The sequence below is a fragment of the Harpia harpyja genome, chromosome 1 (assembly GCF_026419915.1).
Source record: "Harpia harpyja isolate bHarHar1 chromosome 1, bHarHar1 primary haplotype, whole genome shotgun sequence".
In the NCBI taxonomy this organism is placed as follows: Eukaryota; Metazoa; Chordata; class Aves; order Accipitriformes; family Accipitridae; genus Harpia; species Harpia harpyja.
Genome location: NC_068940.1, coordinates 43,174,245 through 43,198,719, shown reverse-complemented (window position 1 = coordinate 43,198,719; position 24,475 = coordinate 43,174,245). Strand labels below are relative to the sequence as shown.

General features: G+C 39.0%; 1 protein-coding gene across 6 annotated transcripts in view; it reads left to right on the top strand.

Annotated features, from left to right (window-relative positions):
- The window catches only part of PTPRT (protein tyrosine phosphatase receptor type T), a 492,692-nt gene that overhangs the window by 231,805 nt on the left and 236,412 nt on the right, over positions 1-24,475 (top strand). For all 6 annotated transcript variants that reach the window (XM_052789835.1, XM_052789817.1, XM_052789853.1 and 3 more), the window contains exon 7: positions 21,964-22,257. In XM_052789835.1, coding sequence (XP_052645795.1) covers positions 21,964-22,257 — 294 coding nt within the window. The remainder of the gene's footprint in view (positions 1-21,963; positions 22,258-24,475) is intronic.

Here is a 24,475-nt window from a genome sequence, read left to right as displayed (position 1 = left end):
GCAATGTACGTTAAGCAGTAAGTTGCTTCTCCCAAAGTTGAATCAGCTTGTTCTTTACTTGCAGTTTATTTACGTGTCCCCTCAAGTATTCTGGTATTTATTTCATGCCTTGCTGTCTCTTACTGTTATCATGACAGAATTCAGGAACCGAAAACATTTAAAATAGATGTGCCATCAAAAGTAGATATATTTTAGCTGACATAGAGGATTCTAATTCTGATTTTGATTCATGTCACAGCTTGCGCTGCTTCCCACAGGTGGTATTGCTTTTTTAATTACCTATGTCTTAGGACTTTCCTGAATCTATTCTGCAAAATTTTGGACTCTACTACCCCCCAAAATTAAGATGCTCTCAGTGTTCATGTTTTATGGAAAGACCAAACTCTTAATGTAAAAATGATCTGCTTCTCTGTTCATGGGCAAATTTTCTGCATTGTGGGGTCCATACAGGGATGTGGTAAATAAATAGTTTGTGACACCCTCACTGGTGAAATAGGATACAATGCAAGACATATGACTCTGATTCACTGAAAGTTTTCACTTAAATTACTGCTTTATGAAAAGTGTTTTTCTCCTTTAACTGTTTCTTACTGTCTTCCTGTACCTTACTTTCTTGACCCGGTAGAGTAGAATTCAAATACAGGCAGCTCTACCTTCATTCTAAGGGGGCTTTTAAAGGAAATAACAGATCATGGGAAATTATATTCTTCCTCATCTCTGCTCTTCAGAACAGATTTAGATTGCCTCATTACAAGTCGTATTTTCTTTAAGAAATTCCTTAGAAGCTTTGTTTTCCTTTTTATACCTCTACAGTGTGGAAGTTACCTTTCTGCTTTCTGGCTTTTTTCTGTGTTTTTAACAAGAAAAGTTAATAGGGCTGATATTTTAGAATGCACAGACTTAGGAAACGCATTTGGGAGGCTACTCTAAATGTAGGAGGCTGTCTAAAACATAAGCCTTTCTAACACTTTTTCCTTCTCATTGTTGTCATGGAGTAATTTTCAACAGCTGCCCCTTAACTGCAAATTCTGCCAGATTTTACAACACAACTTAAAAGCTAAAGGTCTTGATCCCTCAGGCCAGTGCCTGTGAAAATATTTATGTAAAAAAGTGTTATCACCACAGCTTCAACAGCAGAACCTGTCTTACTATTAGACACTGAAAAGGAACTGTTGCTGCCATATCAAACACATGCTGTTGCTGCTGCTCCTCACCGATTCATCTGTTGGGCATCTGTTTATCTTATTAAAGGAAATAAAAAAAGCAGTCCTTTAAGCCATTACACTGTATATAAGGGACACTGAACTCTGGCAAACAGCCAGAAAAGATAACCCGCTAAACAAGCTGGCCTTAAAACTGCATATTACAGGCATAAATCCTAGAGTGTTCCTGTCAGTCCTTAACGCCACATGTAGAAAGAAGGGAAGAAGCCATGTTCTTTGCCTGTGATGAGCCTGTGTAGTTCTTTATGGATGCACTGAAGGTTTGTACCAGGGCTTCCGTGTTTGGTATTTGGAAGTGTCTTGTATGGTGAACACATTTGATGTTATGTAATGGTTATATAGGTGGATATGTGATGAGAAATGCCTAAATGTTGATCATGATATACTTGCCCCCAGCTGTGAAGTGAGTGGGCAGAGGGCAGCACAGAATCCCTAAGTCCCTTGGGAAAAGGGGGCAGAACATTTCCTATAGCCCCAAGAATGAATCCCTGTCCATTTTTGAGAAACTTCTAGGAAAAAGGCAATGGGATCATATGTTCAGTAGAGATGGGATGAATCATTTAGTAAGGCTGGATCCACTTGACTGTAAATTGGGCACACTGACATGGATTAACTAGAAACTATGAAGACCAGGTAAGTAGGAATGGCAGAATATAGGTCCTACCTGTTGTATCTTTTTAGGCTAAAGCACATCGCAAGTTTTACCACTGACAGTGTGTTTATGTGCATCACAGTGTATCATCCAATCCTGATGGTGGACAAAGAAGGGATTGTGTGTTGCATATTCAATTTGCAATTCTTAACTGTCCATGAGTGGCTTGTCATTTGAACAATCATAAATGATCCATGATCACATTTTCCACTGCTATTTCCAACAAATGAAGCAATAGTAGTGTATCCTGTAAATCCTATAATACAGGTAATCATGGGGTAGAGGTAATGAGAAGATATTTTTCCCAGTACAAACCATACTGCAGTTCTTTAGCTTGTTTTATGTGTCAAATTATATCTGTACCTAGCCTAGATATTCCTGTATTCAACTGTTGTGTTTGTACATCCTTCGTCTAGATTTTCAGTCTTCTATAGACAGGACTTGTTAAATCTGCCTTGAAATCGGCTCTGTATAGTAGAGCTGTGGTGCCTTAAGTGCTAGTTTGAGTCATTGCATTTACCTTCTGTATTACACTATTCTATAGTTAATTCTACTGAATGAGTTGTAGCAACATTCTGAAAGATTTTTTTAACAAGGAACACAAGAATCCCAGGACTGCCAATTGTGTCCTCATCATATGCAGCTACTAGGCATTTTTTCTTGTTTACATATAAGAAAACGGTGCCTTTAGATTTATTTCACTACTACTTGTGAGATGTGTATGCTGTTATTATCCACATATATTACTTTTCATTGAAAAATCTTGTATGTAAACGCAGCTGAGTTTAATGTCCAGGCACTCTGAATAATGAAGAATGAATAATTCTGCTTAAGCTGACATCTAATTGGGACATCTTTCTCTCTTAATTCCAATGAATCTGAAAACAAGACTGGCTGCTCAGAGACAAGTAAGCTGGTAGTGCTGCTGCTGCACTATCCTAGCCCAGTTGCAGGAGCTTGTCCTGAGAAGGTATTAGGTGTATAGATTTTCATCACTGGGTCTTTCATGTCTGGTTATTATGACTCGTTTAGAAAATGTTGATTCACAGACTTAGAATTGTAAGCCTGTACTATGATTTCTGAGGATAGGAATTGGGTGCAATTCAGTGGTAAATTAACCTAGCCAAGTAATTAATCATATCAGATGAAATTTCTAAAATCTCAACTCCCATGTGTCTGTGCTCCTTTCATGTGGTTACCTTAGGTCTCTTGAAGGATTCCAGTGACTGAAGACCAGATACTGCTGTTACTAAATGAGTGAAGGAGGCATTGAACTTAATGAATCAAAGAAATGAAGGCATTTATAACATACAATTCAAGTAAAAGGCACTTAAAAGATACCTGAAAAGGCCACATAGGTCAAGTTAGCTAAATGTGGATATTAACTTATGGATTGTATTCTGGCCAAATAATACAGGCACAGCTTTGGATACTGGTGGGAGTGTGTCATGGGAACACTGTGTGTGCTGCTTTCTTCATGATCTGTTATGTTGCCTGCTGTCTTTACACAATTAAAGCTTAGTGAATGCTTTTGCGTGCCTTACATTGGTAAGACAAACTGCACTGCAGTCTAGTTTTGTTTCTTTAGAATTTTTTCCTTCCTTGTGTTGAATAATGCAAAGAAATTGTTTTGATTTGGTTTGTTTTTTATCTTAATGTTTTTAGGAAGCTGAAGATCTGCTCTTAAATTTCACAAGTTCATTTTGGAAGGTGTTACAGGTAGATCTTTTAAAGTCCAGATCTTTAAAAACCAAAAGCCTTGTTTATGCCTGCAGTGAAAACAGGCTTAAACATATAAGTGTAAATTATAGCAGTAATTCTGATGAACACATACACAAAACCATTATGAAAATTCTGGCTTTTTGATGAAGAAAATCTTTAGTATACAGCAAGCACAAAACTGACAATCTGTTTGTGGAACCACCAGCAACTAGCTACAACTGATTTGAACCCTCTCTGGCTTCACTAGGTACAATATTCTTTCCTAGTCCTGAGCTGTTGCAGATTGCTAATGTGTACGTTTCCTTGAAATTTTGAGTTGTATACGTCATTCTGAGCCAAATGTGCTCTGCAAAATCCTGAAACCAGTTCCAGTAGATGTATGTTGTCAGTGGTAATAACTGAACAAACAACTTATTCACCAGTTAACACTGAGCTTTGACAAGGTGATCCTTGAAAATCGGCCAGTTCTGCTGGACCCCTCTTCTGTCCAGGACCCATGGGATTCTTCCAAGCAGAACCTTGAACGGGCCAAAGTCTGCTTTCCTGACATCTAGGGTTATGATCCTGCTTAATTCCTTGTTCCTGCCTCTCAGGATTGTGAACCCTCTCAGGAGGGTGTCCAGTTACTCCTACAGCTCTTATAAATGCACTGTGCTGGATTTCCCAGCAAAAGAAATGCTTCTCTGTAGCAGGGGTGGCAGAAGACATTGTGTGCTGACCTTTCAGTTGTTCTAGTTCACACTCTGGAATATGAGGCTTTCCCAGTCATTTCAGCTAATAAGATGGAAGAGGCAGCAGCGTCATCTTTTTTGTCCCTGCTCTTACCTGCTATCGTAATGTCGCATAAAGAAGGACCTTAAACTGTTGTGGTTAAATTTAATAACTATCTGTAAAAGTCATTCTGGTATTGAAATGCTTTGTTGTGGAACAGAGCTTATTTGTAGCCTCCTGTGTGTTCTTGTTTCCATTATAAAACATTAGGCAACGTTCCATTGTAAGCGCATCTTATTTGGGAGGTGGTATGAAAAGTTAATACTGTGATTTCCACAGGATAACAAGATCATCTAAATAGTAAGCAATGGGCTGTAAGGACTAGAATCCAAAACCAGTGCCACAGGCAGTTAGGAGTTGTAAGTTAAAATTGCAAGGGATTGTGTAATGGATTGGCGGCTAACGCAGTACTTGAAATTCATTTGGCATTTACATGCACGGTAAATTCCAAATGAGCTCCTAAGAACCCTATAAAAAGAAGAAAGTGTGCGTGTCTGTGAACTGCTTGTTTCTCCCTGTAACGTATATACTCTTAGTTCTAGATTATAATTTGCCTTTGTATCATTGGGAGGTTTTTTAAATTTATATAAAGAGGTCATTTACAGGCATTCCCAATAATATCAGAATAAGCAGACCACTGTTATCTTTGCAACTGAAGCTTGTATATTTTGTGTGAATTCATCTCAGTTTTACTGTCCAAGTTTCAGGGCAGCTTGCTTTTATGCAATGTATATTAGTAGATCCCAAGAAAATATAGCCACAGATTCTATTAACAATGAAGTGAATGCCTGCTAGTTGCATGGCAGATCACGTTCAAACTGGCAGTTTGTGACAGATGTGTATGTAATGGCTCTAAATCACTGTGCAGATTCACTGTATTCCATATTTTACTCAACTTCCAATAAGAGTTACACAAATAAATTAAAGTGCAGCTGTCAAAATCAGCTGCAGAGTTGAAGGCTTACATATAATGTATTAAAAAGCTGATGCCTTTACCTGGAAAACTTTGGAAATATATTTTGCTAGATGAAAGCAGCAGGTTTGTTTCCACTGTTTGTTTTTCTTGTCTCATATTTAATAATCAAGAACACTTGTAATCATGCTGATTCCAGAGGGTTTTGTTACAGTTTTGGGACTGGTTCTATATCTGTTCCTTTGGTCCCAGTGTACCCTTTTCTGGTTATTTCATCACTTTAACTCTCCTGGAAATGAAATCCTGTAATGCTTTGCGTAGAGTGTATAATACCTGTGCACAAACCAACCATAGTTGCTCAGAAGGTGCAGATGGCTTTAACTCAGTTCTTTCCTTTTATGAAATTATTGCACACTTCTTAAAATCAGGGGTTTGTGTAATCTTATCACAAGCCATCTACAGACAACTCTATTTAAAACCCTATTATTTTATCTTTGTGCCCCAGAGAGGCCAGCTTTGGATATCGTCACTGTCAGTTTGACTAGCTCTGCAGCAATTTCATTTGTTTCTAGTCACTTTTTTTCCAGTTGATATTGCTTGTTTTGACTGTAAGCTGCTGGCTCTGCTTTTCCCTGCATTTGTTAGGGAGTCGAGCCAGACCCTCAGAGGCAAGCTTCACTCCACTGCCTTGCAACAACTGCGTTTGCTGAGTAGCATCCTTTCTTGACTAACTCTCTCATCATTTCCTATTTCCCAATATCCCAGGATCTAATCAAATATTCATGTTTTGGTAAAAAGTATAGGCAGCCATGCAGTGGTTTCTTTTCCCTTGCCCCCACTTTTTGCTCCTGGTCATTGCAGAGGTTTTGACAGTCATCAGTTAACGGAATTGGGATGCTTGAAATTTGTCTCTACTCAGGTCCATAGACCTATCATTGTTTAAACAATTTGAGAAAGCATAAAGTATTTCTACCTAGCAGATAGTGTTTTTCTTCTCCCTCCAGACTGGTTATAGCCACCTGTTCAATAGACTAAATTCATCAAGTCATTTTTAATCATGTTCATTGGACTGTGGAGCTGTGCCAGGGTCCTACTAAGCAACAAACGGGTTCAGAGCAGGCACATTGCAGATTCTGTTAGAAAATAGTTCCCTCTGGTGCTGGTTCTTATCAGCTTGCCTGTGAAGGATAAGAAATCATCAACATTTCAGAATATTGGGGAACAAAAGAGCAGAAACTTGGCTTATTTGCAGCACAGTGGTAGCTCTGTTTGTTTTGGATTTGTACCAGCATAAACTAGAGAAGAATTAGGCACGAAGCCAAATAATCTTTGTATTTCTTAAATCATTAAGCAAATCTACAAGGAGCTAAGCTGATGAATGGTTAACAGATGATGGTGAAATGGTCAGATGCTATTCATTAAAGCCAAGCATTACACCATAATCTGTATCTGCCTGTTCTCAACTCAGGAGATGTTCTACTGTTTTTAAGGATACCTTGGAAAGAGGAACTCTGAGTGAAGCAAAAAGAATTTGGTTTAAATAGCCTTACCAAGCAGTAGACTCCCCTGGTACAAGTATTTTGGGTAAGATTTGACCTATAATATTTTTCTCTAGCTCTTCTGAAGGTCGTGATTATGTCTAACAATTCACTTCTAGTGATTTTTATTTGAGCTCCAAGGAGGGAATGTAAATTTACAAGTTCAAGCAATAAATGGTTTTCTGTGGCACTGAAGAAAGATCTCATCAGGTATTAACTGGAGTTTATTTGGACAGTGTAGGTTTCTGCTTATAAAGACAGAAAAGAAATAGAAGAAAAATTGAAGAACTGAATACTTTACCATGCGTAATCAGGTCAGGTCCTTTTAGACAATTGTGCAAGACTGTTCTAGATGGTTTGTGTTACTGTTCTTCCTTACAGTTTCTGTGTTTCAGTGAAACACTGCAATACTCTTTCATGTTGAGAGGTGTTAGAAATTGAATGTTTCACCAGGTACCTGACAGGAATTACTGACAGTATGAAAGGTGAATTTTGACCCCATGCTTAATAATTATGTAGCAATAAAATCACTAACACAGACATTCATGGTGATATATATGACAGCTTATACAGTGACTTCTCTGCTTAAAATTTTCCATTGGTCGGCATCAGCAGGAATTCCACATATACAGAGTAATGGGAAAAAAAATCCTTAGGTGTCCTAACTCCATTTTATGTATGTAGCAAATGCTCAGATAATCAACCTTTGATATTTTGCTTCAATGTGAAAGATGCAGCTCTAGAGTTCAAAACTTAGATTTCCAAACTCTGTGGCATTTCCTTGCTGAACTTGTTTATCCATCAACGCTTCAAATCACAGAATAATGGAATTGAACATAACGACTTCTCTACTGAGTTAAGCAGTACAGTCCTTGTACAAAGCAATAAACATTCCTTATAAAGGAAAAAAATTTGCAAGTCATGATTCCAAACTCTAATGTAGGAAGAAAACTTTTTGTACCTAATAGTATGTTGGTCATTTTGCATTTCAGTTGCTGATTCTTCAGTTTTACAGGATGACATGTTATTCAGGCTGCTGCTAATTATATGCTCGCTATTATGGTAATTGACATCTCTCAATTTTGTTGTTATGACTACAAAGTACTTGGTAACAGGCTGATAATGCATAAAGACTGCAGCCTGTCTTGCTGGCTCAGACTCATCACTGTTCTTTCTGTTCTGTCTGTCCACGTGTGCTGAGTTACAAGCTGTTTGGTGTAGAGACTGTGTACATTGTTTGTACAGTGCTTATCACCGTGATGTTAAAGACATCATGGCAATACAAATACTGCAGGTATGTGCATTTATAAACACGTATAATCCACTTCTCTCAGTCAGTAGTGATCTCAAATCCCACTCTGCAGTAGTGTTGTGCTTAATCAGATTTTGCCTTATGTTTAGGTAGTCCAGTGATCTTGTTTCATCCAGAATGCATGGGTGAATTGCTGTTTCTTGATGATTCTTGACCTGTTTTATAGCCATACTTAGGGAATACTGGTATTAGAAATTGGCAGATTGTATATCAAAGCTTGTATACCAGTGTGCATTGTCTTGAAAGGATGACCAATCATTATGATCTGAATCCTTTGTACAGTTCTTTATATTGTTAAGAAAAAACTTCCTCCCATGTCTTAGTAGATTTCCCATCCTCTTTTCCCCCTGTTTTTAGCCTTTGCAGCACATGCTGAATCTCAGGAACTTACTGAATGTATGCCCGTAGGGGACCAGGCTATGTAAGAAACTCTCAGCTGATTAAATCAGTAAATCCAAATTGAATCTGAACCTTCTCAGGAAAGCCCAAGTTCAGTTTGCATTGGTTGGGGGAGTAATAATATACTGTGAGCAGAAAACTCTGGACAGAAAAGTGTACTTCAGTGAAGAAACCACTAGTAGTCTACTTAGTCATATATGCAGATAATGCGTGGTCATCTGCAGATTCTGCTTTAGGAAGATTTGTAGCACAGTAAATCCTCTGTCTGCTAGCTCCTTGATAAAACCTTTTAACCTAGCATTTCTACCATTGGAATATATGTTTCTACCATTGCAATATATATTTTTATAATAGGATTTTTCTTTGAAGGAAGCTGATTTGAGGTCTTGATGGATATGCATAAAACTTGGTATAATGGGAATCCAACATAGGTTCTTCTCTAAACGAGCAGGTTTCTGTTGCATAACCTCAAATGGAGGAGGATCCTGTCTGTGCAGGACCCAGGTTGACTTAACACTGGTTTTCAGATACAGGACCCATTAAAAACCACTTCAGTTCTACATTCTAAACTCCATAGGCCATTCTGCAGCTCTTCCAAAGCCTAAATAGACTCCTAGATATCTCTGATGGTAGGAGATCTTGTTTTTATTAACTGTCTCAGGGGCAACACAACAACAAGCAAGGAGTATTTATGTAACAAAATAATTCCTTAACCAACTGCAGACATTCTTGGGAATATTAGGAGACTTATGAAAAAACAATAAAACTATAGCATCCAGGATCCTGGATCTCTGGTGGCCTTCAAGTCTAGGGGAAATATCCGGTTTGCTTTTCCTTAGTTGGGCTATTAGATTTATTGGAGTGGTCTGGCCTCTTGGTTAGGGAATTGCTCCCTGTGCTTGGAAATGTTTTCCATTGGGCTGCAGCTGGGGAAATTACCAGCTTTCACTTCCCATCCCCTGTAATTTCTCTGCTGTTGGCTGCTCACTCAGTTGGTAGCGCTAAGAATAGATGAGTAGAAATGTCATTCATTGTTCACCACTGTAGATTGCTGTCTTAGGCCTTCAATCTCTTGTCTTTAAAGGCTACAAAACAGGTTCTTTCATACACAAAAGAGATATTGAAATGTCTCTTCTATGCTGTTTCACAGGGAAGGTTGTGATACAGGGTTAAGACTCTTGAAATAAAATGGGGTTTATCAGACATGAAGTTTGTGATGTCAACAGGCATGACTTCTCAACTGTCTGCAAGTATAGTGCACCATTAAAAGTGTACACATATTATATGGGTTCAATCTACATGGACTCCCATGTTCCAAACCAAGCCATGCTTCAAGAATTTTTTTTTTTTTGTATGAATGTGATTAATAGAAGAAGAAAAAAGAGAGAAGACAGAAAACAAATTGGATGTAGTTTGCATTGTCTCTAAACTAGCAAGGCTTTTAGGTAATGTCAGATATTTTTGAACTGTAACATCTTAGTGGGTGAAGATCATGGTCCAAAGCCCTGTTCAACTTATGTTAAGGTAAAATGGAATAAGCAGAGAAAGTATTTTTTTGAAAAATTCCTCATATTGTTGGAGCATATTTAGGGTTCATAGGATTGACTGTCAGGTATTGTTTCAGTTACATTCAGAAGTAGAAAGTTTGTTCATTCTTTCAGGAAAAAAATAGTTGGAATACATAAGTGTTAATGTAAACATTCAGTTTTGGGGGTATGTCTCTGCACAGCAGGCAGACTTTCTTCTTTTGTGCATATCTTACACTTGCTGGAGAGACTGGCATGTGACTTAAACATGGAAGCGATCCTTTTATGTTCTGGAAATTGCCACGGAACTTCAAGTTGTTCTTCCTCATGTTTATCTTGCTAGACAGTGTCTTTCTTTTTGCCACCAGAAGCAAAGATTCTTGCCATGCTGACATTTTAATAAATGATTAGATTGCTCACATAGCTGTATAAGCAGTGTGGCTTTAGTGGCAGCAGAATAGTTATTGGCAGCAGCTTGGCTCTTTTGCACACTTTGTTGTATGTTAGTTGTCAGTAAAAGTGGAAGGACGATTAACCTCTGTGTTGAATTTCTGTGATGAAAAGTGCTACTTTAGGTGTAAACCATACGACAACTTATGTAGGTGTTATTACTGGGAATGTTTTGGAATCTGCATAAGGAATATTTAAATATTGATACCCAGGTATTCAAGTGATTTCTTTAGGTTTCCTAGGGTGTACATCTGTGCTTACCCCCAGAGAACGAAGCAAAGAGAGAAAACTTTTAAATTTGAAAGAAGCATAGCTGTGATAACAGCAAAACCTGTTCTTCCCTTGTGCTAACCATGTCCCTCACAGTCTGCCCAAGTATATAGTTTCAGTCAGTTAAGACAGGAGGAGTGACTTCCTGAAATAAGTGCTCAGCAAAGTTCCTTTTAAAATCAGTCAATTCTGATTCATCCAATTTTCATATGAATACTGAGATCTGAACTGTATTCTTGCTCAGATTAATATCAAGAAAACATGCACTCAGGTGGTTATCCACTCTGAGACTTAGTTGCCTGTATAGTTTGTTCGATGCTGCTTCACATGATACAGGTACATTGGTTGAAAAGTTCCCAGGGTGCTGCTTTAATGGCGTGTCTCCACCATGGTGGCTTGCCAAATCCCTGTTGGCAAGTTTGTTATGTACTATTACAGCATCAGCTCTTTAGAGGCAATGTCAGATTTGACTTGCCTCCTCATGTTCAAATGTGATTAGTGTTTTTCACAGGTCTGTCATGGGAAAATATATGTTTAAATGAGAACATTTTGCTTTATGGGCTGAAAGAGCCTAAATTTGTATGTCAAGCCTGGCATAGGCTCCTTTGTAGGGGGTCATAAAGTCTGTAGGCTGGAACACAAGACTACATTCAGCCATCCATTAATCATTATTTCCAGTTATAAAACAACATATTCATACTTGCTTCACCAATGTGTTGTGATGATTAACTGTGAGCAGTTCCTTGAAATGCACTGCATGTGCACACACCAGTGTCCTCACTCTTTAAGCTGACCCAGCACTGGGGTACCTAATGTATTTGTGAGAAGAGAGATCGGTATCAGTGGTGCAACAGAACAAGGGACATCATTGAGTATACAAGTCACTGCCATGGTGGTGGCATGTTTAAACTCCAGCCTGGCTATTGCCTCAGTTATCCTTATTGCTCCTCACCTGTTCTGCACATCTCTAGGTGGTGGACAGGGTGGTAACGGGCAATGGAATGTTTAATTCCCCACTTTGCCTTAAATGAAATGAAGAATCCTGCCTCAGGCTTTTCCTGCAAACCTCGCAGGTTGCTATGGATTAAGCTACTTAATCAATCCAGACAAACCATTCCATGCTGCTTCATAGTAGTCGATACCTCCAGTCACTTGCCATTTCAGCAGCTTAGAGACTAACGATCCTTCATTCTACAGACAGAGATGTGCCAGATAGCAAAAGTTGCTAAATAGCCACTATATATATAGCCACAGAGCTATAAAATCTTTTTGCCTTCATCCTCTCCCACCATCATAAGCTGGTAACATAGCAACTGATGAAGCTGCTTGAACTTGAGTTGACCTGAAATTACATGTTTCACCATTTATGTGTTTATTCCTGCCTTTCTACTTTTTTTGGTGCTTGTTGAGTTTACATTTCCAGTCCCTATGGGAGATTAGCAGCTTGTTCATGCAGAAAGCTGAAATAGATTTAATAACACATGATATATGAGCTTAAATAGTCCATGGACTTAGCAACACAAGAGATAGCTAAAGCTGGCCCTGACTACTGACTGGTGGAGAGGACCTTTTTGATGATGTGGATGCAGTTTTCCATGTCTTTGTACAGATTTGGTGGAGCCATAAGAAAGAAGAGCCTCCCAGAGACTGATGTTTCAAATTGTAGTGGTACAGAATTGGCTGTGAAAGGAAGCAGTGTAGGGTTATAAATATGCATGGATTATAGTAACCCTGGGATTTTTCACATGGGGGAAGGAATGAACTCGGACACGGATTCAGAAGTAACCTGCAACTTGAGTGGCTGTTGGTGCATGCACAGTTGCAGCAGTTTCTAGAAAGCTCCAGTATTTTCATCTCCCTAATTGAAGGAGAGATGATGCTCAGTTCTCACACTTTATTCAGATACGTTCTTATGTTAAAAGCTAACTTGATCATAGCTCATTTCAAGACTAATATGATGTGTCTGTCATCAAGTTCCAAGAAATAAGGGAAGTAGAAAAAATTACTAATTGTTCTGTGAGGAAAATATATCAAGGATGAGTTTGGAGAACAGGACTTGGTTCGAGCACACTGGACATGCTCCTAGAGGAGCAAAAAGGAGCAGTTAGATGCTGGTTAGAGAAAGTCATGGTCTTTTTATTTTTACTGGTTTTTTGGTGAAATGAAAACTGAACTTTTTTTCTGTGTGTGACACAGTCTCAACAGATGGGGCTAAGACGCTTCAGCCTCAGAACAGTCAAAGAGGATCAAATTCTTTTTTTGACAAGCACTTTAAGTATTGAATTATTAAATCAAAGGGCATCACTGTCACCAGTGCATGCTCTGGCTGCATATATAAAAGGAAAGTGAGTTGTGCTCATCTTTTCCAGAGAAAAGCTTAATCATTTATCTTCATGTGATAGTTTTAGACTGCAGCACCTGAGTTCTGCTGCCCTGAATGAGGGCATTCAGAGACCATTCAAAGAGCAAACAGGTGCTCAGTATTGTTTCTTGCCAAGCAGTTCTTTGTTTGCTTGGTGGCTTCCTCCTTGATAGACTAACTGTATTTTATACTGAAGGCCAGGCACTGAGAAAATAAGAGTAAAAAGGTAAAATACATCTCACCTAAATTTTAATACCAGTCAAAAGAGGGAGGGATCAGGGACCAGTTAATTTTATCTGTCTTAGATACATACCTTGAGATGAGTCCCTTTCTCTCCATTTGACTATAAAGGGAACCTGAGATCACTAATACAGGCTTGAACATATAGAAGCTACATAGTAAAAGTCTAAGGTATTTGTAATCAGCTCATGGATGCCTAACTTCTTAATGCACAAAAGTCTTTGTGTTGGACCTCTCAGGGTTCATGAAAGATCTCTGTAAATGGAATGACATTCCATAACAATGTCATTCCATAAGCAACAAGAAGCATACTACTGCTCTTGTTCATGATGTCATTTTGTAGCTATTTTGCAGTTGAAAAACTCAGAAAATTACCTGCACTTTAAAAATGAGTGTTAATTGTCCATGATTCCCAGCGCTGGGGAGCTTGTCATTCTTAGAAATTACCTAGAGAGACTGCCTGTGCACTGTATAGGGTAGCACTCCTATCCATGTGAAGAAAGGTTGCCTTCTAGCACTCTCAGTACACAAGACTTATGAATGTGTTTTGCTGCAGTACTGGAGATTCTACATATCAATACTGAGCCATTAGAGAGTCATGGGATAGTCTATAGTCACCTTTTTTTCCTCTTTTAGTGTACAAATAGAGACTCAGAGAAGCATTCAGTTCTAATCTATGTGAGTTCTTGTAATAAGCTTTACAATTAGAGCACAGACTCTTCCATCTAATTCACTTAATTTACGCTGGGAAATGAGATACTATTCAACTAATCCGATGCTATTTTCTTCTATGAGAGAATGAAAGCATCCTCTGAGGCTCTGGTGGGATTCAGGCTAAGCTTCTGAGACACACAAATAGTGTGAAATGCTAATGAAATAGTATGCTACTGTAATTCCCACTTGGTACCTGGTGCCCCTCTCCTTTAACCTGTAACACAATTAGAAGAGTTGATAGGAGGCAGTGGGCCTGTACCAACTCTTTCTGGTCTCAGGGCGACTTTGTAAATTTTTGTTTGATAAGATGACACTAATACAGGTGACCTTTCTTCAGCCAGGGTTTGTTCCAGCTATCCTGCAGGGTGACTGCAGTGCTTTTAGGAAATCGTTAAGAGGTTTCCTACTGCTTTATAGTAACTCTTGTAAGCATTACTGTGTTCTTCTCTTTAAACGTAGGCAGCCCAGTTGCTTAATTTAGAACATATGTATTCAAATCACCAAGGAACATTTCCACTGCTTAAGGGGAAAATACATAGAGAATATGTATTCTTCATTTTCATCAGGCTGCAGCAAGTTTTCCCTTTGTATATAAGTACTACACCTACACTGTTTTGAGATCTAAAGGGAATAGTTTGTAGTCTTTGAATTTTGGGGTTTGGGGAATGTCAGAAGATGAGCATCCTGCCAAATATTGGGTCTCTTGCTCCATTGGCTTTCTTTGGTGATACTGATTGCTGTGCCCTGAGATCTGCTCGCCTCCTGTTCTTCATTGCTGTTGTGCTGATTCTTTGACCACTTTGCTCAATTCTTTCACATCTTTCTGGATAATTTTTATTTTCTCCCCTACTTCTTGTGCGTGAAACGTATGGCGAGTCCTTTGTAGACAGAAGCGTTAGCTCTTAAGGGAAAAGCAAGAAGAAAAAAGTTCGTGACATACTGTGGCAAATGAGTATTCTATATCATAGAGTACTAAAGTTACTTATCACTGTATTAGTAAATTCTGTGTTGGGAAGAAGCATCAGATGGAGAGTACTGACATTAAATTTGCTAATCCATAGAACAGTATAGCAGTGTCTAAATGGAGCCCCCCTCTTACCATTCTAATGTCCTAGCTCTTTAGCTAAATATCCAGCCTGCCACAAGCTAAAAGGGTAAATTTCCATTTTTGTTTGTCAGTCTTTGATTACTAAGCACATAAGCATCCTGTGGCTGATGGTTCATGAGGATGAATGCAGTGTTGATCTCAACAGGGGCAAGAAGAGACCTGAATATCCACAGGGTTGCATCACATAGTATGGGAATGTTCACGGAGGATAAGAGGTTAAACTTTGCCCTGTAAGGGTGATGTTTGCCTGCTGGGACTGCTCTGTTTCATAAGAGGATGCAAACCCAACAGTAAAGGCTTTTGCACTTGTAAAATGTATAAACCTGTGAAACCATTGTCCCTTGTATAGGCTGTAGAAATCCTAAATCTTCCTCTTCTCTCACTTTCCTGGATTTTGGCTTTAATTAAATATTCAAAATTGTTGATTTCAGAATTGGTTCTGGGCACTTTGGGAGTAGACAGACTATATCACTCACTAGTGCAATTTCCATCCAGGTGAATTAATCAATCACTTCATTAATGCTGCTGGCACACTCTTCCAACACGGTTGACGTGCCACCACCATCAGCCTGTTACAGTACTGTGAGACAGGTCTGAATGTCTGTCTTTTAGACAAAAAACTATTAGTATAATGTCAGCACAGTGAAATAGTCTCATGCTAAATATTGTAAAATCCTTGTGGCATTTCTTTGTGCAATAAATGGAACTGGAAGTTCGGACAATTACTGGAAAACAAAATTCAGCTGCTGCATTTATTACAATAGCAGGAAGTGTGCTAATAAGCAGTGCCAATATAAATACTGTCATTCAGAGCTCAGACTGCTTATTGCTATAGTGTAAAACTAGAAAAGGTACTCCTGGATGCTGCTCAGTCAAAGTGAATGTCTAATAGCCAGCAATAAGGTGTGTAAAACAGTTGTGCAAAGGTGACAAATTCTGCCTAAAGGATGGAGGGGCAAAAAATCAGAACAAAGGCATTTTAACATGATTCCATTTTTTCTTAAAACAGCTGGGTTTGCCTTCTTAAATGCAAATTTAAGTACCTGTGTTCTCAATAGCTTTTAAATTGTAACACTCTTTGGCTATTGTGTAGAAAACTATACAAATGTGTTTTGTTCTGTATCTTTTGCTTAAAAAAGTTCTAAGAAACTTGAAATTTGTTTTCCTTGCCTTTCAGTCCCATCCTTATCCATTTGGCAAGCACAGTCCACAGCTGCTCATTTAGGACACTGTGAGAAAAGCTTACAATTCCCATTAGTGGGGGAATAAGCAGTATCATGTTTGAAAACACAGATCCTGCTTGTCAGGCAAATGTCTTTGTTAGCAGCTCCCATCCCCACCTCTTCAACCCCCAAAGAATAAAAAACACTGTGTCTCTTCTGATCTTATTTTTAGAACCTGTGCTCTGTCATATGCATGTGAGAAAACAAAACAGGGCTGTCTGTGTGCATGTTGTAGCTATCTTCCTGCTGCTCTGGAGGCCTGGCTATGTATGGGGCATACACAGCTGATGTTTTGGAAGGACTTACAGAGGATCATCAAGTAGTGTGAAAGGTACAGACTGGATGGCCCAGCCAGATACAAACCTACTTTCCTCCTCTATTTAACAGCCTTTTTTGGGTCCTCTATGGTTTTGTTTCCTGATTCTCTTCAGTCCTAAGTTGAGAGTTTATTTCAGTGTTTGAGAGTCATGTTAGGAATTTCATGTGTTGGCATGATTGTTCAGTAACAAAATAAGGGTACAGGTTAGCACTTCAGAAACAGAATCATTGAACTTTGCGATATACTAGTGTTTTGTAGCATTAGGGGTTCTTTTTGTCTAAAATCATCCGTAGGCCATCATGTGCAAATGAGAGTTCCAGGTCACCTTGGCTGTACATTTTATCAGATAGTCTTGTTATGAACAAGGAAGGAATTTTCAAAAAAATTGAAGTTTTATTCACATAAAATCCATAGCTTAAAAGGTTTATCCAACTGTTTTAAGATTACATTTTGTATAATGTCTTTTTCTTATGGATTATTTCACAGGAGACAGTGATAAAAGTTGTTGGGGATTTTTCTCTAATTTTTCAGTCTTCCCAGTTGCCTCTGAAGGATTCATGGAGCCCATTTTTCTTCTATTGTCTAACAATTGCTTAGAATTGCCTTGCTTAGAAAACCGTAGAGAAATTATTCTAGTAGTAGAGTAGAAAATCTCAGGAGCAGTTGCCAAAGAATAAAATACATGTGTTTTCCACAAGAGTTGGAAAGTATAGTATTCACGGCACCCAGCCTGTCATAGTTCAAGGACCGTCTGGACGATGCTCTTAATCATATGGTTTGGTTTCAGGTAGTCCTGTGAGGAGCAGGGAGTTGGTCCCTATGATCCTTATGGGTCCCTTCCAACTCGAGATATTCTATGATTCTATTTGGTCTTTTTTGGTCCTTCATGTTAGTTTTCATTTCTCACACTCTTTGCACTACTAAACTTTCTGTCATTTTAAAGCCCTAAGAGCATTCAGCCTTCTCAGCTGTAGACCATAGTGGTATTTTCTCTTTTAATGGGAGGATAAAGGCACACCGCAAATTCCCTTCATGTCTGCACAACTGGACCTGCTTTGCACATACAATAAAATCTACATATGTTCAATAACTCCCTTTTTTTTTGAGCTTGTACTACATAGGTCTTTTGTTTCCTTGAAAGAGGGCACCCAGGAGCCACATTTTCTGTGTCCTTCCTGAGTCTGGGATTCAGGCTAGATATTCCAGTTGCAGCAATCCAGTACCAGATGTCCTCGTTGCTGGTGAGCCTGTGGCTTTCTCCTCTGTGCCTGGAGGAGGAGGGAGAATAGCTGAAAGGGAGCAACAGGCTAGACAAAGCTTGCAATGTAAAATATTGTCTGGATCAAATGGGACTTAAAATATGGTTGATCACAATTACACGTTGTCCTGGTTTCAGCTGGGATAGAGTTATTTTTCTTCCTAGTAGCTGGAATAGTGTTATATTTTGGATTCAGTATGAGAAGAATGTTTATAACACACTGATGTTTTCAGTTGTTGCTAAGTAGCGTTTAGACTAAGTCAAGGATATTTCAGCTTCTCGTGCCCAGCCAGCAAGAAGACTGGAGGGGCACGAGAAGTTGGGAGGGGACACAGCCAGGACAGCTGACCCAAACTGGCCAGAGGGATATTCCATACAATGTGACATCATGCCCAGTATATAAACTGGGGGAGTTGGCCTGGGGGGCGTGGATCGCTGCTGGGGAACTAACTGGGCACCAGTCAGCAAGTGGTGAGCAGTTGGATTGTGCATTGCTTGTTTTGTATACTCCAATCCTTTTGTTGTTGTTGTTGTTATTATCATCTTCCTTTCTGTCCTATTAAACTGTCTTTATCTCAAGCCACAAGTTCTACTTTTTCTGATTCTCTCCCCCATCCCACTAGGTGGGGGGAAGTGAGCGAGCTGCTGCGTGGTGCTTAGTTGCTGGCTGGGATTAAACCATGATGTGTACAAGGCCAACCTCTCACCATGTTTATTTAATTAAGGTCACATAGAGATCTTAATTAAAATAGTGAGCTCATAACATCAGTGTCCTGGTTTCAGGACAGAGTTAATTGTCTTCCTAGTAGCTGGTACAGTGCTATGTTTTTGAGCTAGGTATGAGAAGAATGTTGATAACACACTGATGTTTTCAGTTGTTGCTAAGTAATATTTACTCTCAAGTCAAGGATTTTTCAGCCTCTGATGCCCAGACAGCAAGAAGGCTGGAGGGGCACAAGAAATCGGGAGGGGACACAGCCAGGGCAGGTGACCCAAAGTGGCCAATGGGGTATTCCATATCATGTGATGTCACGTCTAGTATATAAACTTGGGGGGAGTGGGGGTGGGAGCATTGCTGCTTGGGGATTAACTGGGCATTGATCGTCGGGTGGTGAGCAATTGCACTGTGCATCATTTGTATATTCCAATCCTTTTATCATTACTACTGTCACTTTATTAGTGTTATCATTATCATTATTAGTTTCTTCTTTTTATATTCTATTAAACTGTTCTTATCTCAACCCACGAGTTTTATTTCTTTTCCAGATTTTCTCCCCCATCCCACTGGGTAGGGGGGAGTGAGTGTAGTGGCTGCGTGGTGCTTAGTTGCTGGCTGGGTTTAAACCACGACAGTCAGTCTGGTCATCTGTAACGGACAACTGTGTTTAGTTACAAAGGGCAAAAAATGGTCCTTATATTTATGTGCTAGTTTTGCTAAATAATGGGTAACTTGTTTAGATCACTTGCAGTAATTTGGCACAGAGTGATATTAAAAAAAATTGCTTCTTGTCCACTTGGTGCCAGTAGGAAAGAGCCCATTATTTTCAGTGAGGCGGGATTGAACCTTGAATAACTACTATAATGGCTGCTTATCTTAGTTTCTTGAAGTTAGAAAATGTGAGCAACAGTTTAGACTCCTAATTTTCTAATATTCTGTGGCACCCATATTTCAGACGGTACTTAGAAAGGAGAAAATTGATGGATTGGGGGGAAGAGAAAACCATCATCACTTTTTTTTTGGGGGGGGGGGGGAGGATAGGTTTAGATTTGGCCTAAAATAAAGAAGATAGTAATGCTGGGTGTTGTCTTAATTTAAATCAGTTTGGCAATAGTAGTTTCTAAACTTGTTAGATGAGACTTTCATGTCTGTTTAGCAGGACAAACTGCTCTATTAATTAAGCTCAGTCCCATAAAGCTCTTCTACCTTGCAATCAAATCCCAAAGTAACCTGGATCCATGTTGTTATTGAAGTCTACAGCCCAGGAGAATGTAGTTTAATATTTCATTTATCTTGTGTTCAGCTATGATGTGACATATAAGATGTCATTTTTGCATCGGGAATAAAAATCACTAAGTCTATCATTTAATTGTCTTGCACCAAGAAACAGGTAATAAACTGTTTGTGATTTATAATAATTTGATTTTTAATGAAAATGTATCTACATGCATTTCTTGAAAACAAATTTCTTGGGGCAATAACCTTGCTAAATCAACATATAATCAGCCTGACATTTCATATCAGAAAAAGATTCTGGCAGGAGGGGAACAGTGCAAAATAAAAGCAGAAACAAACATTCCACAGAAAACTTAGCTCATGACACTAGTTTTTGTTCATGTTGGATACCTGCTATAATTACAATTCAGATTGCTTTTTTTCCAGAGGTACAATGCACAACTACTGCAGTCAATCTCAAGGAGATAGCATGGCTCATTGTAATTAGTTAGCCAGAGGAAATGAAATTAAGTAACTTTTCGGTTGATCATTTTGTATAATAATGTTTTCTGTGCATTTGTTTCTCTTCACTGAGCCCATGTTAACCTGCAAGACTTCTCCAGAGGGGAAAGTCCTATCTTCCTCCCATTATGTGGTGCTCAAACTCCTTTCTTACACATTTCTGTGGGTCCTGGATTCTTCCAGTTCTCTGGGTTCTTTGAGGAATCACCTTTAAGAGGGGTTTGGAATAACTCCCACAGAACTCTAAAATTAATGTCATGCTGTAACATTTATAGGTTTCTTTTTCTGAGACAGAGATGTCCTTTTTGTCACCTTATTTTCACAAGAGAATTGAGTTTGTGTCCTCTGGGCTGAGGGCAAACCACATTAGAGTGTGACAGAGGGAAAGCTAGATGAGATTAAAGAAATTGCTCATAATCTTGCACAGTTCAGCTCAGGTTTTCAAAACCACAAGGCATACACTATTCATGCGGTTTCCAATATGCAAGTGTTATTTATACACTGACAGAGAAGGGGAAAAAAAAAAATCAGGCAGGCAGCCAGAGCCCTGTAGATTATTATTTTTTATTTTTTTATTTTTATTTTTCATCAAAGAGTGCTGCTGAGATGTCTCTTATTGGCTTGCTTTTTATCACAGAGAAGATATTCAGTGGCCAGGTTCCTGCCTCCTCACGATGCTTTTCAGACATCTAGGCACTTTTCAAGTCTCATGCAGACTTTGCTTGAGTACCTTTGCTCATGAAGTTAAGCAGACTTTGCAATCAAACATGACAGGGGGTGTTGATTCACTGTTGCCTTAGAGTTTTCCTTAGTTCTGAGCTACCAAGAGCCACAGTTAAGAGTCAGTTCTAGCAGCATCCTGACTACTGATATCATTGACCATGGGAAGATCCCTAGTGTTTAAATTTGTTAGTATTTTCTCAGACACACAGCCAGTGTTTTGATTAAAAAGTATATCCTATTTTTAACCTTTATTTTGCTTGGTAAAATCACAAAATGAGCAAGTGATTTGAGTTTTCCACTCATTGCTAATTGTCTCACGTTAAGCATTACACTTTGGCTGAACCACAATACCATGATCAATGATGGTGATATTCTGCCACATTGTGTCACAGGGCAGAGGAAGGGCTGTTGTACTGGAGCCTTTTTATACATGGTATATGCTAAGTGCACTCAGTCGTCTTTATTTAAGACTTCTTTGCCCCTCACCCTCCAATATTATATTGAATGCTATTGCTCATATGCTTAAAGGAGAGAGTAAGTATAAACCTGATCTTTTAAAAGGGACTCTTGTGTTTTATTTTAAACAGAAGTTGCTTTGTGGTTGCTGTATTTTTGCAGGTGTTTCTAAATTGTTAATACTACCCCCAGTGTAAGGGGGCTGAATTTTTAGCACAAAAAAAAAAGAAGCCAAACTCTGGGACAGCACTGTTCTATAGATACATAGTGGAAATTTGATCATTTGACAAAATTGTCTCAGGCCTCTCATGGTTTCTTTTTTTCTACAGAGCCCCCAACTCCTATCGCCCCTCCTGAGCTGCTGGCTGTTGGAGCCACGTACCTGTGGATCAAACCCAACGCCAACTCCATCATTGGAGATGGGCCCATCATATTGAAAGAGGTGGAGTATCGGACAACCACTGGGAATTGGGCAGAAACACACATTGTAGACTCTCCTAATTACAAACTGTGGCATTTGGATCCTGATGTGGAGTATGAGATCAGAGTGCTGCTCACTCGCCCTGGAGAAGGAGGTACAGGGCCCCCTGGACCACCACTTACAACAAGAACAAAATGTGCAGGTAGGGTTTCTGCTGCTTTACAATACAGCACAGATACTTTGGTTCAATTACTAATATTAATGGTCCTCCACACATGCTTATTGCAGATGTGCTTCATCAGTGATCTGACTTGACATTATGAATTTTGATACATCCTGGAATATTTTACTTTTTATTCCATAGGCAAGTGTTTAAGAAACTGTTGGTTTTATGCATGTAGTGTATTTGCCAAACTTTCTGCTACAGTGTATGGCTGCTTTCCGTTGAAATGGGCAAGCAGATGAGAGCTTTCCAACCAATACTCCAGTAGGCAAATTGTTCTTAAGACTAGTCTATTATAAAATTTTCTCTCTCTAAGTGCATAAAAAAATATACGTTGTTCTTGGGTAATGGTTCAGCATTGGTTATTAACAAATTGACAGTGCTATCAATTTATGAGCGCAGGGTGGTGAAGCAGAAAACATTTAGTTTTTGAAATAAATTTTTGTATTCCATTTGATGGAATGGATTCTTTTCCTCACTTCTGACAAAGAAACCTGTTCAAACACTGCAGCGTCTTCCCTTTGTCTTTCATATTGGAACAGATCAATTTTGTTCCAGGGACAGGAAAAGTCTATCTTCTTTCTAAGCCATATTGGCCTTACCAGGAAAAACTAAAGGATCATGTTCCCATGTTTCAGATATATTGGCTATTCATCCTGTTTTCATACATTAATCATTAGCCATTAAGGGAAATCAAGCTCTGTACCTTACAAGGGGATGAACAAAGCAGTTTTCTACATAGCAGTTTTTTTCCACCACACAACTGTCTTCTCAAATTTTGCATTTCTGTTAATTTTTGCCAAGTCTTTACTGTGATGTGAACAAAGGACAGAGACTAAAAGGCTGCTCTCCTTTTTCCACAGCCTTCCTTCCCTCCCCCAAAATTAATAGTTTAAAGCAAGTGGATGTAAGTAGTGGAAAGCTTATACAAAAGCATTCTGGATCCAGTTACTCTTTCTGACCAAATAGCAAGTCTGAAGTGTGAAGAATGCATCAAGAACAGCCAAATGCCATCCTGGGATGGGATTAAGCAGTGCAGTGTTACTGTTCCTCACCCACTTGTCACAGCATGAGCACCCCCAGCAGCATCCTCTTCCTCTACCAAGAAAGGAAGCCTGGCAGGCTGAGTGTGTTGTAGGGGCACATCCTTACTGCCTTTCCTTTATTATACTGGTTATAAAGCAGCAAACATTTAGTGTCTCTTTGAGAAGAATTGGTTAAAAAAAAAAAAAATCTGAGCATGAGGATCTCGCATGGAGGTATTTGCTATATTCAGCACCTTCCATTGGTAGAAGACAGATGTTTGGACGCTTTTCTGCAGCTAGGTGGAAAGCATGAAGTGACATGGATGACGTCCTGGCCTATCTGGGAAATTGGCACATGCTGTGCTACTCATCTTTTGGCTGTTTCCTCCTTCACTAGTGCAGTCAAATTCTCTAACCCTTGGCAGAAATAAGTGCAGGCCTGGCCTGGGACTATGCATTTGCATATGGAAATATGACATGCTGAGATTTGGTCTGTAGTTCATGCATTGTGACTTTGTAGGCACGCTCTCTGCAGCAGCCAAACTTTTCTGTATTACCTGTAAAGAATGCTTGCTTTAGTTTAATTCACATTAAAAAAAAAAGGGGGGGATGTTGACTTTGTGCTTAATGATGTCTTCTACTGGATCCCAAATTGCTGAGTTTCCTTGCTCAGCATAGGTATCGACTGACATCATGAAGGATGACGTAGATAATTCGTTCAAATTGGCTAAGCTGAGCCACTCATTATTTTCCATCCTAATTTACTAATGAAAATCTAACTGGAGAAGGTCATTCTATTAATATTAGTTGTCATACAGAGTTTGTTGAGATTGATGGTGATGACATTTATGTTTTGTTTAGGGCATTGGGTGGGAAAAAATGTAATGATCTTGATCTAAGCATGGACTCAAAGGAAGGGAGAGACTTACCCAATATCTAAAGAAGTACAACTTCCAAAAAATGCCAACTGAAATGATAGACAAGAAAATGCAACTCATTATTCCAATTTCCGTATGTCGTGGAATCCTTCAAAATACCCTATTTCAAGGATAATTACACAAAACTGCCATGGTAAAGATTTTTAAAAATGTGCTGAACCAAGAAAACAGCACTCTTTCCTTGATTTTTCTTAGAGTGCCTAACAAATGACATCGATGAAAATTGAGGGGGTT